The 19,826-nt window shown below is 38.2% G+C and overlaps 2 protein-coding genes across 2 annotated transcripts in view; both read left to right on the top strand.

Moving 5' to 3' along the window:
- pld6 (phospholipase D family member 6) overlaps positions 1-3,686 on the top strand; it is an 11,239-nt gene extending 7,553 nt beyond the window's left edge. The window contains exon 3 of the mRNA XM_015391921.1: positions 3,188-3,686. Coding sequence (XP_015247407.1) covers positions 3,188-3,417 — 230 coding nt within the window. The 3' untranslated portion in view covers positions 3,418-3,686. The remainder of the gene's footprint in view (positions 1-3,187) is intronic.
- A 1,468-nt stretch (positions 3,687-5,154) lies between these two features.
- On the top strand, positions 5,155-19,543 carry LOC107095688 (ras-related protein Rab-3D-like). The gene is made up of 5 exons (XM_015391909.1): positions 5,155-5,279; positions 9,979-10,212; positions 12,750-12,868; positions 18,639-18,763; positions 18,866-19,543. Exons 2-5 carry the CDS (start codon positions 9,979-9,981, stop codon positions 19,051-19,053), a joined length of 666 nt encoding a protein of 221 aa, XP_015247395.1. The 5' UTR covers positions 5,155-5,279; the 3' UTR covers positions 19,054-19,543.
- The last annotated feature ends 283 nt before the right edge of the window (positions 19,544-19,826 follow it).

Genomic DNA, 19,826 nt, shown 5'->3' with positions numbered 1-19,826 from the left:
CTTTGGCAGGAAATCGCATGCATTATTACGTCATTTCCACTAAATTAGTGTAAAAAAAGGGCTTCAAACAATATTATCGTTTATCTCAATAATTTTTGAGACAATTAATCGTTCAGCAAAATTTGTTATTGTGACAGGCCTAGTTATGAGTGCAAATTTAGAAAAAAACTGATGAACTGATGTCACTGAGCTATGGGACCCAAAGGAGTTAATTGGGGAAAAAATGATGTTCAGAAAAATTAAATGTACACAAACAAAAAATGTTATTAGTTTATAAAATGAATCAATCACCCAGCCCAGGATTGGTTGTACTTTTTGTACATTTTCAGCAGTGTTTTTCTCTTAAGGACCCTGCACTGAATGTCGATTGGGATCCAAAGCCTAAGAAATGTTTATTTAATACTTTGAAAGATTTTTTCTTTTTTGTACTCAGGCTTTCTTTGTCTTATGTTAAAATAAGCCTAACAACCTGAAACATTTAGGTGTGTTAGTGCGGCATTATCGTTTTTTCTAGTGATACTGCCATCTGTGGCCAAAACACAGAAGTGCAGCACTCTTCTGCTTGCACTTGTAGCATGCGCTTATACTGAAGTTGTTTTTTTTTTCTTGTTTTTTACAACCTTACTTGGAGTTGCCACTGGTATCTGCGTCAACCTGAATGCCGGTCACCTCTGATTATCCACAAAATTGATCTTGAACGGTTTGATCAACTGCTGGGTCAGACCCATTTAATATGGATGTGCTTGACGTCAAATCCGGGGAACTTCCGACCCGCAGTAAATTAAGGTAAATAGGCCACATGCTTATAGATGTATCGGCTCTGAACTACTGAGGTGTCAGTCTGCTCATCAAACCATGGGGAGTGTTGGCCTAGTGTAGGAGTAACCATTTATCAGTTGGGTCCGGATAACGAAACTCACCAACCAGTAAAGGTCTGGAGACATTTTTAATTATAATCTGTTACTTTAAACAGAATTTAACACTGAAATAGAATGAGGTTTTTATGCATCAACCCGTGTAAATAAAAAAGAAAATATAGAAAATGTTTCCATTTTAAAATCTAAAGTGTTTTTTGAAGTGAAGAACAAAAAACACAGTTTTTTTTTGGTATAAAGACAATTTCCTGATTCACATATTTTTTAAAATACCTGAACTGACCGTTTGTTATATTTTTGTTTCTTTTCTATGGCTTAATGAGAGCAGTGGGCTTTAGGCTGACCTGTAAGGCTTTAAGCCTGGGTTTGAATGGAGACAAAGCCATTCTAAAGCACATATAGAGGTGCTCATTTGTGAACCTGGATCGATGTTTATTTTTGATTAAAAATAAATATTTTGAAGAGATTTTTCAGTAAATTGGACCTTCTTCTCTTTTTGACTATTTGAGCTGATGTAACTGAGTACATTTCTTTCCAAAAATCCCCTGCATGGCCACGAGGATTATGATAGCGGGAAGGAATCAACTGTAACGCTGTGTTGTAGGTTTTTGAGAGCTGAAACCTGAGTCCGCCCCCTCTGTTTGAGGTTCTTCACTGTGAGCTCAGGAAAGTCAATCAATCAATAAATATTTATATAATGTCTCTTCCATGAATCAAAACAATGTAAGGATTTTTTCAATGTAAATATACCTCAAAGCACACGTCCCTAATTGTACTGCTGGATTTCTATTAAACTCCAGGAAAAGTGCATCTGAGAAAGATGCCGCTTAAGCGTTTACTGACTGAAAGGATTGACGCTTTCAGCTTTGATTCTTTAAATGAAAAGAGAAAGAAAACAGCTTTCTATAGTAATTGAGCTGCCAGTCATCTGTCAGAGAAGGAGGTTTGGCCCATTTTAATAACTGACTGTGATTGGTGGGTAAATGAAATGGAAAACATGTTTATGTTCTCCATTGTTCGTGTTTCCGTCTATGTAAACCAACACTGCGTGTTGGTCTTTTTTTTTTTCTGGAGTTCTAATATGTAGTCATGCTGTCATCTACATATGAAAGAAAATCATTATGCTGGCGAACCGAGATTAATCTTCATACCACATGAAACAGTGTGATATCCTAGTAGACTGAATTGTGTACGTTCCCTTGATTTTTGGATATAAGCATTTTCTTTTTTTTTATTCTGTTTACTTGTCAGGTTGGGGTCTGAACTGCTCCCTCTACCAAGAACATCGGTCTTGGTAGAGGTCAGGCCCTGGGGCCCATGGCCGGTGACACTTCGGGGTGGCTGGCAGCCGGCGGAGCCCGCAGGCTCGTCTCCATTGCTCCGCGGAGCTTCGGCATTGCGGTGGCGGGGGGTTTTCATCTGGGCCGTCTCTCCTCATCCCTTGGTGGGGGGGCAGATTTCCTCTTGAACACCTTTGCTCTGGGAGTCCCTTTGGTCATCTGGGGCTTTGGGTCCCCTGCTGTTTGACTCGTTGTTCTGGGGGGGCGGGTCTTTGGCTCTTCACAACCACTGTTGAGCATTTTTCGTTGGATAAACTTTATTTGCACAAGTGCACTCTCACAAACAACTACAGGCGCTTGGCTCCAGGTACTTAGAGATTCACTTCCATACAGAAAGCCCATATTCCTATCTTCAGCTACCACAGTATACATGTCAGGTTAATAATACTACATATACTTCAGCGATAGCATCAAGGTGTTACTTTATTGTATCTAATATATTATATCTGTTGGTTGTGCTGATCTTTTAGATATCTCCTTGCAGGTGATGAAGCAGACATAAGACTTATCATTGTCTTCCTTTTATCCTTTAATCTCCTCTTTTTTTCATCTTTTCTCCTTTTACTTGTTTTTTATTTCCTGTTCTACTTTTCCCATTTCAGTGTCCATATAATCTATAATACTCGCTTCATGAATTATAATAAAGCGGAACATGGCAATAGCCGTACTGCTCCACTTGTGAAAGTAAAATCTGTTGGACTCCTTTTGGCATCAAGACAATTAGCTTTATTGTCAGACAAGACACTGAGAAAATAAAAATATATAAGCATTCAGAATGTAGGGTGAAGTATTTATCCACGGTAATTTAGCTATAGAAACAATTAAGATAATAAAATTGATAAATGCTAGTGATATCTTGTTTGAGTCCAGCTCATCCATTTTAAGGCAGAATTGTTCAAGAATTAAGATTTTGTCTGACACTAAAGTCTACCTCCCTCTCAACATCTTCTCCTTTTACCAATCTCTGAACAGGCATCCGCGTGCGTTGTGAAGCGGACTATGTGCACATGCACCACAAGTTTGCGGTGGTGGACAGCCGGCTACTCATCACCGGCTCCCTCAACTGGACACTCACAGCTGTGCAGTGCAACAGGGAGAACGTCATCATTACGGAGGAGGCAGAGCTGGTGCAGCCCTTCATCAAGGAGTTTGAACGTTTATGGGTGCTCAATGATCCAGCCCGAGTCTATAACAACCTGTAATGGATGGAAAAGATTTACCACGAAGATCACTCGGCCTGTGCAAGTTTAGCTGGTGTTAAGAGGCTGCGTTTACTTTAAGTTTAAGTGGACTAGGAATACTAGAATGCCTCTCAAAGGAATGAGGCTTGTTTAATCATTCAGCTATTTTTCAGTCTGCTTTAGTATTTCTTTTATGACAAAATGCTTTTTAAGTGATAAGTTAGATTGCAGATTGTGTTAAAGTTTTATCAGTTTTTTTAGTGGTATATCAAGGGAATTTCTCTTGTTTCAGCATGTGAAATATTCAGTTTAGAATTTTTTTTAAATCTATTTCCTTTATAATCTTTATAATGTCAGGTTTAATTATTTGTCAGCTTTTAGTCAAATATGTTTGAAGTTTTTCATGTGTAAGCAAGCTGTTAAATCTGAATGTGGATAATTATTAGTTTCTTGTTTTTGTGAAAATCTTTATATTTTGTATTGCATTTGCATTGGCAGTAAAAGTAGGAGTTTGTTTTTACAAGAGGCTCAATTTGTTTTTTCTGTTAAGAACAGTTTGTTTTTTGCTGCCGCTGTAATTTAATGTTTCAAATTGTTTATGCTCATTACTGCCTGTGGTTTTTCATGATGCAATGTTTGAACATGAAAAAGTGGACTTTTCTTGACTCTGTTTGTTCTCATTTATAACAACACTTTGAAAAACACTTTGTCTGGTTTATTTTATAAGTTAAGCTAATTTTTGACACCCTTTACATCCTCAGTTGGGAAAGTTGGAGGTAAGGCGGGGGTGTGGATGCTTGGTGGTTTCACTGCAAAATAGAAATTTACTTAATGTTCATTAATAAATTTTACGGTAATTGATCAATATTTGATGACTAGTAGCTACTAAAGATGTGGATTATTTGTCTTTTTAACGATTAAATTGTGGCTTGAGCTTGCCTCGGATTTGGGTGTGCTGTGGCTAAAAAGGTTAAAATAATAAGAAATTAGGGGAATGTGTCATTTGATTTTAAAACAATACATAACTTTTAGTATTTGTTTACATCATGCATCCTGTTCTGCAAAGCACTGATAAATATGGTTATCATTCTCTTTGGATCAACAAGCAAACCCTAGATATTGCTTGATGTGTCAATTAAATTAAAAAGAAGGGCAGTGGCGCCATCCACTAACTGTGTGTTTGGCTTAACGGAGTAATAAATACATGACAAACTTCTTAGACCAGTGATTAAAAAATGTAAATAAGACTAAAAAAAAATGCAACATGTTTACAGTCACATATTTGTTTAAAACTTGTACAAAATGATAGATGTATTTGATTTTTTCATTATGAACCGTGGCACTTTTGGTCTTCCATATAAATAGGCCAACTGAACTAATTGGTTTTGGGATGTTTCTGGAAGGAGACCACAAATGACTTAAACCATTTTTTTAAGCAGTGGTCTAGTAAGATCAAACAGCTTCGTTCGCCTTGATCATGCCTTATCAAAATAAAAGCCTTCTTACCAGCCCACTCATATTCAGTAGCTTTTAAACAACATTTAGGCTCTTTTATCATAAAAAAAAACATAACCTTTTCTGATCAAGAGTGCGTAGTTAAAAAAATAAATAATTAAACGGTGAGTAAAATGAATCAGTGTAGCTTCAAAGTGATGAACGCTCATAATTTGCGCGCAGGAATCAGCTTTTATTTTTGTGAGCTCAAACCGGAAGTAGGTTTATTTCTAGGGGTCTAACTTAACGTGTCCCAGTGACAGACACATGCACCAGGGTGGAGATCCGGGAGCCGAACACCTGATCTGCAGAAGTCCATAAAACTGTGCAACTTTTGGCTCTCTGCTGGGGGGGCGGGGGGGCTGTGACGATCAGAGGTGACATCCAAGGTAAACCTGCGTCCACGCGTGTTTTACTTTCAGCGACTCACAGATGCAGTTAAGGTGTTTTGTAGTAGTGCAGCTGCCGTATGCTGCTTCGTTGCAGTCAAATTAGGTTAGTTTGAACTTCGAATTGATAATGGGAACTTTAACTTAAAAACAACTAAAAAAAAAGGTAGGCCTACATTTATTTACGCATAAAAGCAATCAGAAAAAGGTGCTCTCATTAGAGTAGTTTATTTTTTCCTGATAAAAGCTGCTTTATTTATGTATAATGCTTACATGTGGAAAAGACTTGTCTTCTTTTTGATTTTGACAGTAAAAACTCATCCTGACCAACAGTTTGCTGCTTTATCTTGACTGATGCGTCTGCGCATGCGTGCGCTCTGGTGTGCGCGCAGCAGCGCGCCGCCCAGTCTCCTCCTTTAGGATCTTGGAAGTGGTAAATGCTGAGCTGGTCTCCAGAGACATCCCATCATCAGCAGCCAGCCAGGGAGGAGCACTACCCTCCTGCTCCTCTGGGATGAAGGAGGGGGGTGGGCTGATGAATGGATGGTTCAGCCTCATTATGATGCAGAGGGATGAGGGGAGGAAAGAGTGGGTGAGATATGGATGGTTTATGACAGGGAGGGGATGCATAGATGGATGAATATAGCCCAGTTAAGGGAGATGGATGAGAGTGGGTGTGTGTTTGCGTATAGGTTTGAGTGGGAGTGTCAGTGGGTGATGGATGAAACGCAAGCAGAGGTTAAGAGGATCTGTTGCCCTCAGCAGACCACTCAGTGCCTACAGATGCTATAAGTTTATGTGGTGACTTCATGTGACAAATGGACGGAGGGAGCAGTGGGTGACGGATAATGAGGGAAACCGTGGAGGGAGCACGCCCTGGATGTGATTTACTGCCTTGTGATGATCTCTCAAAAAGGAAAGGCAGGAAGACAGACATACATTTATTCCACCCATCGTTTACTTTAGCCTTATCTAGACAGTTCAAAGTGGGCAATGCCAAACAATGCATGTTTTCCCCCCATCTAAAACTAATTTGTAGAGAATTGATGTTTTTTCTCAATTTAGACTTCCTTAGTTACTATTCACCAAACAGGTTTGAATTTGTTTTTCTCTTCTATTTCCTGTTTAGTTCCAATTAATAGAGACAAAATAAATTAATGCTTTGATTATTTACGATGGGTTGCAAGCATTTTACCAAACCTGTTAGTGGAACTGATAAAAAATAACTTTTCCTTTTCTACCCATATGCTTACCTCTCATAACAGGTTGGCTTAATTTAACCTTTCCAATTGTTTTTTTTTTATTTTTCCTACATTGGATCTTATAAAACAAACCTGTATCTGCAATTCAACAGTTCACATAACCTTAACTAAATCTGTCTCGAATCTCCAACCATTAAGTCTTGAAAAATAAACATTTAAAACAATTTTTTTACCTTTTTGGTTGAATCAAAAATAGAAAATGATATAGGTTCCTTATGACTTAAAATCTGTTCATTATTATTTATATTTAGACCGGAGGAAAAGTCACACTAGGGAAAACTACTTTTTGCAAACAGGATGAATATGATTCTGTTTTATGGAGTTGGTGTTTTAAATGGGTAAAGCGAGCATTCGCTATGTGATCTGCTGAAGTGGAGCTTAATCATAGCAGCCCGAATAAACAGAGACATTTGCCTGTAGAAAAAAGGCTTTCTGGAGCTAAAGTTGAATTTTGCAGAATATTTCAACATCTGAATATCTCTGAAAATGTCTGACTTTTATTCCTTTATGCCCTCAGAATAATAAAACAGAGGAAATAATAATGTATGTAACTGATATCCTAAAGCTTTTTTTCTCACCAGTATGTTTCTTTGATATCTTTAAAAAAATATATTGACTATAATTTTCCTCCAGGCTCTCTGAAAGTCTCCCAAACTGTTTCTTTTGTCAGTCACTGCATGCTTACCTATTTTTACAGCAGAAAAGTCATTATGACCTATAAGACCTTCAAGCATTAAGTATCTTTACAGAAATGACTCACTGTTTCCTTCTTATAACCCACAACTCAAGCATTTTTTTTTTATAACAGCTCCCATTACATTAGTTAGATAGGGGGAAATGTTAATGCTAATTCAGTTTTGTAGACATTAAACACTATTTTACAGCCATGCAGGTGATTCCCAAGGAGGAGTTGGCTTACATCACATCAGATAACCAGCTAAAAGAGGATGGATTTCTCAGGACTTTTTTTACACCAATATGTCTCTTTTTAGAGCAAACATCTGGATCCTCATGCAGTTTTTATAAAGAAATGTCATAATTGTTTTTTTTTTTTCCAACTTTTAACATTCCTAAATTATACATGGCCCTTAAGGTTGACCACATTTTCTCTACACTTCAGTCACTAATATGAAACACCAACTTCACGCTGGAAGTCTTCACTTAGTTTGAATTTTTTTTATTTTGAGCACTTCCCATGTTTAAGTTCATCCATTGCAGGATCAACTTATAGCCCAGCACCTCTGCCCCCGCTGAAGAAAAGCACCCCCCCACAGCAAGCTGCTATGCTCACCAAGATTTTTTCGCAGTCTGTGTGTAAAACTGTAAATAAGACATTTTACAGTTGGATGTCCTCTAACGCTACCACCTGTGGAAGCCACTGTGCTTATTAAAGGTATAGAGGATGATATTTTATTTCCGGGTGGATCATCTAAATAAGTGGTCCTCCTAATTTTTCCTTATAATTTACGTAAAGGCCGTCCTACGTGCTCGTCCTGTTAGCTATCTTTTTCTGTGCATGCATGAAAATGGCCGAGGGTCGTAAGAGAAAAAGTGTCAGTTCAAACAGAGGAGAGCAGATAAGGGTCTAGTATGTGAACATAAACTGCTACTAATGATCAACAAAAGCTTAAAGGTATAGAGGACGATCTTTTATTTCTGGGTGGATCAACTCAATAAGTGGTCCTCCTAATTGTCAATCATTCTGGTGATGTGCTTCCGTAAGGCCGTCCTACGTGCTCGTTACGTTAGCTATCTCGTTCTGCGCACTTTCAGGTGTATCTCTGTGGTGAACTACAGTTTCAGACGGTTATTGAAGCTCATCTTTCTCACGGCGGTGCTTTGATAGTGGCTGAGGGTTGTAAGAGAAAAAGTCACTACGAAGTGTATTCAAAAAAGAAAGGCCTTAGAAGAGGCAGATATATCCAGGAATGCTTGCAATGCGTTATGGGATTTGCTGTCACAGAGGCCCGCTGTCACCATGAGCTGTTGCTATCCGACACCGGCGAGTAAATAACAAAGATCGGGGTGTAAAAAGTAGTGATCGTCTGTCCAAACGGTAAATTAACTGAGTTTACTCTATAGTCCCCGCTCTATATAGTGATTGAAGGATTTATGGGTTAGAGCGGACGATCGGACAGTGAGTTTGTATGAGCTATGAGAAGAGCAACTTTTATACAGAGCGTGCACGAGGAGAAATGGGCTGGTGCATGCTCTCGCACGCGTTTAACAGGCGTTTCCTCTCGGGAGCAGGTACAGGGTTGTGCATGTGCATATTTTTTTTTTTTATGTTGGGAAGGCCGGTCTTTTCATACATTTGCGAAGATATTTCAATATAACTTTAATTATCTCCTTATCTGGCCTTTGAGTTTAGCTTATCCTGGTGGGTTTGTAGCTGTGCTTGAGCCTTTTCCTTTTTAGAAGAGAGGGGACTCTGGGATGTTCAAAGCTTAAATGTTTATAACCTAACCCTCCCTGACCTAACTATGTTAGTTTAAAGTTCTCCTAAAAACACTGGACACGCTGGAGGGACTATGTTTCTCGACTGGCCTGGCAGCGCCTTGGGGTTCCCCCGAAAGAGCTGGCCGAAGTTGCTGGGGAGAGGGACGTCTGGGCCTCTCTACTGAAGCTGCTACCCCCGCGACCCGAACCCGGATAAGCGGAAGAGGATGGATGGATGGATGGATGGATGGATGGATGGATGGATGGATTGATAAAAACACTATAGAGATATACACAGTTGTTAGGTGACATGTGAAGTCAAGTGGTGGCACATGGATGTATTTGGGGTATCAGTGTAAAGAAAAACAAATTAGAATAGCATTTTATATTAGCATAAAGAGGAAACATTTAGATTGTTTCTAAGGTATTTACATTTGGGGTTTCATCTAAAGCAGCAGTATCGATATTGGTTATCAGTATTTGCCCAAATAATTATATCTGTGCATCGCTAAAAACACAAGACTCCTTTCAGTTTTTATTTATATAAAATAAATGACAAAGCCACTTATTTTTTGCTTAACTTAACAGCTGTGCTTTGTGCTTCTTCATTAAAAAACTCCCAAAATATGTTGGAATTTTTATTTTTATGTTGACTAAATCTAAAAAAAAAAAAAAAGAACCTTTTTTTTTGGCCTTGAAAAATAATTATAAAATGTTTGTCTCCTGATTTAACAAGACTTAATAAGGCAAGGTAGTGCCAGGTGCTCCCAATTAAAAGAATTTGATTAGCTGATCATTTCAGCACTGCTCTGAAAGACGTTTCTGACAGATTGCAGCGAAACACAAACAGCTGATATTTTTCTTTTCCACTGTCTCCCAGAGTGCTCTATAAGTGTTGATTTGGGCTGTTTTGCAGCTGAAAACCCATGCAGCGACCTTGAACGCATCCAATCTACAGTAAAGTATGCCATCTTCCTTGTTCTGATTTTACTCAACAGATGGCGCTAGCCCGGGAACCAGGGGTGGGTCAGGAGCAGAGGGACGCAGCTGACCAGAACTTTGACTACATGTTCAAGGTGCTGATCATCGGTAACAGCAGCGTGGGGAAGACCTCCTTCCTGTTTCGCTATGCGGACGACTCCTTCACCTCAGCGTTTGTGAGCACAGTGGGCATCGACTTTAAAGTGAAGACCATCTACAGGAATGACAAGAGGGTCAAGCTCCAGATCTGGGTGAGACGATTAAATAAAGAACCTTCATTGATCTCTGCATTAATAAAAACTGGCCCCTAATATCAACCCTCCTTTGACCAGCACCAGCAAGTCTTTTTCTATTTGCAAAAGGAAACTAGTAAAATATTTTGCTGCTTTTTTCCACTTCATACTCCTTTCAAACCTCCCCCTCCTTGTTGACCTCCTTTCACTTTTTGGAAAAGCAGCTGCAGAAGTACTTGAATACAAATAAACTTTAGAAACCGATCCAACTTTAAAAAGGATTTGATTTGTGTGTTTTACTTCTAAACATTAAGCTGAGAATATTAAGCATCTAGTCCTTTTAAGTCAGTGTGTTTCAATGACCTATTTGTTTCTTCCCTAAAGTTCTGTGAATTTTTCCAAATGCTTGCACAGCCTCTAGAAATAAATAAATATAGAAATCACTAACTTAAGCAGGCCTGTGGATGGCGCCGTGTCACTGTGATGATAACCCAGCCAGGCAACAGATTAGAAGGTGAAGCATTTCAAGCAGATGGCCTGAAATATTAGAGATTTGATGATCAGGTTAGAAACCTAAAATTAAAAATTACAACATTCTCTCTCCAGATTTTTACATTCCAGACCCAGTTTGAAAAAATATTGTTTTACTATTGTATTTTTTTGTTTTTGTTATGTAGATTGTACCGTTGTCTGTCTCACAGCATTTTTCTGCTTGAGGTTTAGACCAATAATCTTGTTGTTAAAAAATCTGATGGTGTAGCCTTAACTATAAAAAAAAAAATAATAATAATAATTATGCAGTTAGAAGAATTAGCAGTAATTTAAATAGGTGCAATCTTCAAAAACAAAATGCACAGATCAGAATACTTCTGGCTGCTTTATAGTTTTGTACAGTTTTTTAGTTGATTTAAAAATCCCTTAAACTATAAATAATAAGATCTATTCCAGTTGACAGAAAGACTTTGTTTTCCCTGCTGCTGTGAATTGTGGTAAAATATTACAACACAGATGTGAGAGAGCAATTGCTGCAAAACTTCTTTTTAGTATCATTTTCTAAAAAAAATAATTTCAAAGATGAGGATTAAGTGATAGACTGTTATTAAATAAAGTATCACCAAGTTAGACCAAGTGATGATTACTCCAAAATCTCTTCATTCCTTTATTGCTTTCATTTCTTACATATCAAACACCTTTTTTCTTGGTGTTTTCTTTGTTCATTGATGGCGAGTTTTTGTAATTATAGCCAAGAATGATTTTTATATTCATTGTTCTATTTAAAAAGATGGTACTTTATTAATTGTTTTAATAAAACAACCAAAATACCCATAGTTAAAACCTCTTTATCTCTTTAGTTTTGTATGAAAAAATGTCTTTAAACTACCTGATCGGGCGTGTATCCCTTTAGTCCTTTAGTCATGTACAAAAAAAACAATTGATTACTTACTTTTTGGTGTTTTTTTAAGCGTCTGGCGATCTGACCTTAAATTTTATTTTTTTTGCACATGACTGAAGGGATACACGCCCATTGAGGTATTTTAAAGTTTATTTTTCATACAAAACTAAAGGGATAAACGTCTTGCACATGCGGGTCTGACGGGGGTATGCTGATCTGATGTATTTTCAGGACTAGCTAAAAAATAAATATATATATATATATATATATATATATATATATATATATATATATATATATATATATATATAAAACAAAGTGATAATAAATAATATTCCATGTTCACATTGTGCCAAGCAAAGGGCCTTAAAGGAATAATTGCAGCCTGGATTCTTAGAAAGCGCTTTTTAAAGTGTTCTTTGAGAGACAACAGGATTGGCAGACTGTGTGTCAGCAAAGCAGAGCCCTAAAAAAGCTTCAGTCTCTGTGGTGTCAAAACTGTAATTTACTGGAGATAATTAATAGCACTTACCTGAGGGTGAGAAGATTTAGAATTCATCAGTCACCGCAGACAGAGCAGCAGAACAAGTAGTGCTTTTCATTGTTTGCCCTCTTTCGTGTCGCTGCCTGTCATGAATTTAAACTAATTTCTCCCGCTCCGCAGCTAATGACAGCTGATGTTTAACATTGTCCCCAGATGGCAGGCTTCATGAAAGATGCATGGGTCTGAGCTGCCTGAGCCCAATGTGCTTACTGCGCAAACTGACACCGGGGACAGATCTATTACCCAATGTTAGTGGAAGGCAAGGACCCCCGACTGATAACTGCATTAAATCTTCTATTGTGGGTGTTATACTTTCTCTGACAAAAGCAAAGTTAAGCAGAAATAACATGTTGCAACAATCATACAACACTAAAAGGGATCTCCAAACTTTTTATTACCAGTTGATTCTTCTTTGCATCATTTTATTCTCCTAAAATCATGCAAATATAAAGAATATTTCGGCAACCAGCTTTATTTTATTGGGTAGTAAGTTTTCTCCAGTCTTCAAATAAGAATATCCTGCCTTAAAATACCACAGATATCTCTGCTGTTTTGTGTTTTATCAGTTATTTATTTGAATGAACTTCTGGATGTTTACCACGAGTCCCATGTTTGCAGGACACTGCAGGGCAGGAGCGGTACAGGACCATCACCACAGCCTACTACAGAGGAGCCATGGGATTCCTGCTCATGTATGACATTACCAGCCAGGAGTCTTTCTGTGCCGTTCAAGACTGGTAAGAACAACACATAGGGATGGTTCAGATTCATTTGAACTGGGTTTCTCTTTAAGGGATGTTGTGTAATTTCTTCTGTTCCTTTACTTCACGAAATCAATTACTTGAATTTGAAATGTTTGAAATATTTAAATGTTTTTGCATTTAGCAGATGCTTTTATCCGAAGCTGCTTTAAAGTAGGCATTAGCGTGAAGGGTCTTGCCTAAGGACTCACACTGGCAGCTCATTCGCCTCAACGGGGATTCAAACGTGGGTTGTTTCCACTAGTAGACATATTATGATTATGGTGAAAGGCTAACAGCTACTCAGATGAAAGTCATGTTTACACTGAATAGAGCAGTTAACCGTGTTTAAAAATCAGCTGTTATTAAGGGCATACTCACACCTTAAAAGACCTTCAGTCTGCATTTTCATTCACATTTTTGTTACTTAGGACTTTTTTCTGTCGCATTGTAATCTTTGAAAATGAACTCTGACCTGGAAACATAACCGTGAACCAGATGTCCTGTGTTGGATAGAAGTAACTCTGGTGGGATGGAGCAAAGTTCGAAATATGGAAGGAAACTAGTCCTGCATGCAGAGCATCTCTCCTGCATATTTGTTCAAAATCATGGTGTGTGTCAAGAATAGCTGATTGAAAGCAGATTTTGGGACTTTTTATTTTTTAAGGTGTCATTAAATACTCACTAGGAACTGAAAATGGACAGTGTGCCCTTTGGTGGCTGCATGACAAAGTGAAATGTGGATAATCGGGTGTGCCATTGCTATATTCACTGTCTTTAACCCTTAAGGACACACGGGGGCGCCAACGCTCCCAGTTACATATCTTTTTTTTTCAAAAGCAAGTAGAACTGCAACCAAGAAAGGTGGAGGTTTTATTTTTTTCCAAGTTGAACCATATGGATAAAATGAAACATTCTATTCACAATGAGTTCCTGAGCTCTGTTTCCCTCCAAGAAATGTTGTTTTCATTTTGGATAAATCCAATAAAAACGCATAAAAACTAAACATTATAATCCACAATGCTGTGTACTTCCTACATCGCAATATAAGTGATGTCATCGGTGGATTAACTGTGATGTGTTTTTTTTTTTTTTCTGCCACTGACCAGGACACAACTGGAAATGACGTGCATTTTTATTTTTCCAGGAGTTGTAGTTTTTAAACAGTTTTTTCTTTTTACCTCGCTCGCACTTCTGTTTCGTCTCTTCACATTTTTTACACTTTCTTTTAGTAGTTTCCCTTCTATTCAAATACGCGCATCGACACACCAGATATTCAACAGACATGAACACGCAAAAGGGACGCGCATGCAGTTTTTTTACGGCACTGGATGAAGATGAAGACTGCTTCCACTAATCTGACTTGGATTCTCTGACACTGCAGAAGGAGCTGCATTTATTGACAGAATGGATCCTTCCCATGACATGTATGTATTTATTTATGAAATCTTACTGGTTTCTGAGTTAGAAAAAATGTATAAAAATGCTAAATCGTTACACCTCATTATTATATGATCTTGTTATGGACACATCTAAGCTGATTTTAGAGATTGAATATATCCTCTTCATGAAGTTTGCATGTGTGTGTGTCTATGCATTTTTAAAAAAAAACATTTTCCTGTAACATTTTTCTCTTTGCAGTGTTGATAATGTTGAGGATGAGGGAGACTAGACCTCCTGCTCCCTGAGGCAGCCACTTGTCTAGAGAGAAGGAGAGGAAAAGGAAGGAGCCATCTTTTTCCACATGTAGAAAGAACAGGAAGTTGTATCTGACAGTGCTGCGCTCCTTGGTGCACATTGCTGTAACAAACAGCTAGGATCTGTGTGACAGACTGGATCAGCAGCTGCTGACCCACCAGGCTTTCAGGAGCAGTCCACAACAAATACCAGGGGCCTGTCAGCACATCTTTGTGGCCATTGCTGAGGTAACATCAGCCTGCAAGAAAGCCACAAAGGGATGCAAGAATTGCACGATGTGGGGAATGCACTCGCTTCACCTGTGAGGCATGTTAAGTCCCTCTGGTTGTGATAGCTTGCAGGAGCTGTCAAAAGATCTATAACTGCTCCTACAATCAGATCGAAAACTAATCTTTACTCCTGGTCTGTGGTTCCTGTATTGTAAATAATTTATTATAGATAAGGTTAGGGTCTCCCTGTTGCGTTTTTATATTCTGCTTTTTGTATCTTGATGGAGACTGTTACCTAAATTTATGTTTAACTGTTTCAAAGTTTCAATACAGTAAAAAACTATTATATTATTGTTGATCATAACACTTTATGTTTTCTTGTAAACCTTTATGTGTGTTTGTATGCATCTGCTATACTTAGAGATTTGATTTCCCTACTATAAACACTTAATTTTGAAGTACATATAAATTTTTCTCACATGATTCAAAGGGGCGGGGGGGCTGCCTGCTCACTTAAACGAACAGCTTGATCAGATGATTTGTAGTCGGCTGAGAGAATTATCAAACAACGACAAGGTCGAAATAGTATAAATCGCAGCCTACAACAAAATCCATAAGTGCTGACAGATTTAAAGCGGACTGATGAACCGAGAAGGTCAGACCCATTGATACCTAAGACAAACCCTCCATGACTTTAGCAAATAACATGGATGTTGTTAAAATGAAGAATCGGAAGCTTTCAGGGCACCAGGCTGCAGAGCCAGAGACCTGGCTTATAACTCCACCATTCACATAAGCAGTATTCTTAGATGTTTAGATATTTTTTTTTATTTTACTAAACTCTGTGTCTGCACTATTATGCAGCAATGCATTCAGAGCTTTAAATGCAAGCATGCATCAGAGTATAACACAAGATGGTGCATCAGATTCTGCCGATTAAAATATTTCTTAAAGTAAATTTCCTCCAAAATAACTTTTTTTGCTAATTCATTTTATAGATAGATGCTTTATAATGTTATCTAGGTTGCCATTTTACTTTTTGTTAAAAAACAAAAAAAAACAAAACTGCGGTTGTGTCTAAAACCATCTGTTTAGAGCCCTCCTTAGATCAGGAGGAGGTTGCTGCATCTGATTTTTGCTCCTGGCTTTGGAGAACTCATGTCAGCAGCAGCTCTACCCTGGGCAGCTGCTATCTGTTGATGGGTTTCTCCAACTCTGCTTTGGGGTTGACGATACATTAAATATCTTTTTATATTAAACTTTTTTGTAACCAGCTAAAGAATCAACCCACTGAGACTATTGTCTCAGTTGCGTCTCTCCTGCCTCTAACATTCTGTTTCTCAGGCACAATGAAGCCATCTTTCGCTGTGCTTCAGCATAGCTTGTCTTGGTGAGCTGTAGCCTCTCCCTGCCCTGGGTTTTGTTTCCCTGGCGGGCTTCTCTGCTCTCCTCTTGAGTTACCTTATTCCCCCACTCTAGTGCGCAGTGGGGTCATCCTACCTACCAGAGATGGGAAGTAACGAAGTACAAATACTTCGTTACTGTACTCAAGTGGATTTTTCTGATATTTTTACTTTACTTTACTACTTATTTTTATGGCGACATTTTACTTCTACTCCTTACATTTTTACACAAATATCTGTACTTTCTACTCCTTACATTTTAAAAAATTGGCTCGGTACTTTAGTTTTCAATCATTTCATTGGAGTTACCGTTATTATTTTTCACGTCATCAATACCAAATTCAATCTAATTGGATGGGAATCTACGTTGCATTTGACGCACCACTACAAGATGAATCGACAGATTCGGCGGTATTCATTCGCGGCAAATCATTGCAGCTTGGTGGCGGTGCTGTTAGCATAGTAGCATGGACGACGAGATGATTGAAAATGAACACAACGGAGATCTAGTCCTATTGGCAGACATCCATGTAAAATGTAGGCAACGGCATGAAAAAAGTGGTTTCTACTTTTACTTTTATACTTTAAGTAAATTTACAAGCCTGTACTTTGTTACTTTTACTTGAGTAAAGAAGTTTAATCAGTACTTCCACTTTTACCAGAGTATTTTTTAACACAAGTATCTGTACTTTTACTCAAATACGGAAAGTGAGTACTTTTGCCATCTCTGCTACCTACTCAGTCGACCCAGTCATCGTATTGTGCTCTCTCTCCCGCGGCTCTCACACTGACGCCCTGCTTCTGTCTGAGCTCAGACACCATCTTCTCTTCCCTTTGTTGTCTGGTTGAATCGCCCCCCTGTTTTCGGCATTCTGACTAAAACAAACATTGACCAAGTGCAAAAGAAAGATGCATGTCCGCTCAGCGGAAAACTCAACGCAATGACCTGTGCTTTAAAATGGTGGACTTCATAAAGACCGGCTGATGGCCAATCATGGTTGATCACATGAAAATCAGATTAGCGAGCACTGCTTATTGACCAGCGCAAGTCTAATACCTGGGCAAAGAGTTTGTGTCAATGCATTTCAAGATATGAAAGTTATTACTTTTTGTCTGTCAAAAGTGTTTGGTTGGAATATTTATCCTTTCTTCCCCCCATTTTCTCTGTCTTTGGTGTCTCTCCACCTCATACGACCGCTCCTTCACAAAACTATTGCTGGGATCACAGCGGAAACGGTGCCCAGCCCTCAGCAATCTGCATGGTGCATGGTTCATAGGTTACATTCATTAGAGTGACATCCTGTTGTACTTTAAGTAGGACGAACTCTGGGAGATCAGACAGGACCAAGTTATGCCTCTAATGTGCCATGTATCCACATTTGTTTGTATGAGTGTGTCTCAAAGTACCAAAAAGTACTGATATTATCAAAATTCTTTTTTTCTCATATTAATAATTTTTTTTAATTCCTGACGATAGCAAATAGAAATCAGCAGAGTAGCATTTTCTTTTTAAAAAAAAGTCTAGAAATGCACACCTGCTTTTCACGACGTTAATGAGAGCAACATGCTTACTGGAGGAGCAGGATGTCTGCTTACCAGACTTTATGATCCATGCTTGACTGAAAAATCTCAGCTGTTCTTGTTTTGAAAAGCACCTGTTGTTTTAGCTGAGTGAAATGTAGTAAGGTGGACAGCTGTAATATATACAAAATATGGTTTTATATTTTCCGTCTAGATGAGCAGATGGCAAAGAGAGAAACCTGCAGTTTTTCCATAACTTTTTTTTTGTCATATACAGGGGTCTTCTGCAAGCTCCCTGTATTTTCACCCCAAAAATGTTACTTCATGATATCAAAAATAAATCATATGTTCACTTGTCTCAAAATCTCTATACTAATGTCTCTATACTAATGTCTCTAAACTGATGTCTCAACCTATTCTCACTATGAGTGCGTATGAAATCGTACGAAAAGTTATGCACCGTAATTTCGTACGTTTTGGACGTTTTTATAGATATTAATGAAAATATATTTGATTGTATAAAAATGAAAGGACCAAAGAAAGCTTTGGAAAAGCAGCTCATGCCTTTTTTTAAAGTAAGGTGAAGGATCTGTAATGCTGTGGGGCTGTTCTCTTCCAACTACCCTGCAAACCTTATTATTGAGCAAACATCATGAATTTGACACAAGAAGGGGACGTGGATAACAAAATCTTGTAATCATTGCTAGAATAATAAAAAATGAAGGTTTCACCTTCATGAAGAGCTGAAACATCTGGCCAAACAAACATCTTCCAACTAAAATAAATCAACCTTTTCACAGCCAGACCTAAATCCTATCGAAAAGCTCTGGGCTTAGTGTTTTTCCCCTACAGCTATCGATTGAAACCTGCTTTTCTTCAGTGTCCCTGTTGTTTCAGCTTTAGAACAATTCTGAAAATGTTCTGGTTGTTTCCCAGGGCAACCCAGATCAAGACGTACTCCTGGGACAGCGCTCAGGTTGTGCTGGTGGGCAACAAGCTGGATTTAGAAGACGATAGGCAAGTCCCAAAAGAAGATGCCCAAAGAGTAGCTACAGAGCTGGGTAATACAGCCACACACGGGCACATTTTAGTTTTTTTTTTTTTTCCAAATTTGGATCTAAAATCACTAAATTAATAGATTTATCTTCCTTTCCCATCCACAGGTTTTCAGTTCTTCGAGGCCAGTGCCAAAGACAACATCAACGTGAAGCAGGTCTTTGACAAACTGGTGGACCTTATCTGTGAGAAGATGAACGAGAGCGTCAATGGAGATGCCAGTCAGTCAGTCAGTCAGAAGGGCGATGCTTTGAAGAATAAACCTGTCACGAGTCAGGGAGGCTGTGCTTGCTGATGGCTTAGAGAAGTTTATAGTAGTTTTCTCTACAAGTTTCCTTTCAGACACAGAAAGAAATGAACCTCACTGGATTTTTCTCCTCTTCACCAAGGAGGTTCATAAGATGCTTCATAATTTCCTCAGACTGCTAATAAAGCCAAAGAGCTTCCCATATCTGTGATTAGGACATCCCTGCCTTCCTATAGGTAAAAAGAAACTCTTCCAGTTAAAGATGTCAACCGGATCAGCAGGGCCTAGGAACCTGCATTAGATTTACTTGTGTTACGCTGCCACCCTGTGGCCATTTTGCAGCAAACATCACTCAAAAAGGCCTAGATTTAAACATTCCTGAATGCTGAGATCTTTTGAGAATATTAAAACAAGTGCATTTGTCTTATAAAAAGCTTGTATCTTGTTCCTTTGAATATATATATATCTATATTGCCCTATATTTTACTTATTTTTCTGTCATGTGAAATAAATTATTGTCACTGTACTGTTTATCTGGTTGGGTTTATAGCCACTTAAAGTTGAAATTAAAAGATCTATATCTGTGCATAATGTCTCTTGGTGGTCATTTATGTAATACTTAGGTACTTCTTTATACTTTCGGAAAGGATCTACCTAAACAGATAAATTTTCAAAGAGAGTGGGACAAAGAGCCAGAAAGAAGTAAAAAAAAAAAAAAAAAAACAGCTCTTGGGTAATCAGAGTGAGCACTCATAACATTTCCTCATACCTTATCCAAAATAGTTAGGTTATGCTGAGTTATTTTCTTTATGCTGTTATAT

Source organism: Cyprinodon variegatus, unplaced genomic scaffold (genome assembly GCF_000732505.1).
Source record: "Cyprinodon variegatus isolate N-32 unplaced genomic scaffold, C_variegatus-1.0 Scaffold564, whole genome shotgun sequence".
Classification (NCBI taxonomy): domain Eukaryota; kingdom Metazoa; phylum Chordata; class Actinopteri; order Cyprinodontiformes; family Cyprinodontidae; genus Cyprinodon; species Cyprinodon variegatus.
This window is presented reverse-complemented; position numbering and strand designations above follow the sequence as displayed.

What these genes read in the sequence shown, in the direction of transcription:
- LOC107095688 (XM_015391909.1), top strand. Translation starts at nt 9,979, where the DNA reads ATGGCGCTAGCCCGGGAACCAGGGGTGGGTCAGGAGCAGAGGGACGCA. An exon ending in GGGTCAAGCTCCAGATCTGG is followed by an intron (nt 10,213 to 12,749) that starts GTGAGACGATTA and finishes CCATGTTTGCAG; the next exon opens with GACACTGCAGGGCAGGAGCG. An exon ending in AAGAGTAGCTACAGAGCTGG is followed by an intron (nt 18,764 to 18,865) that starts GTAATACAGCCA and finishes TCCCATCCACAG; the next exon opens with GTTTTCAGTTCTTCGAGGCC.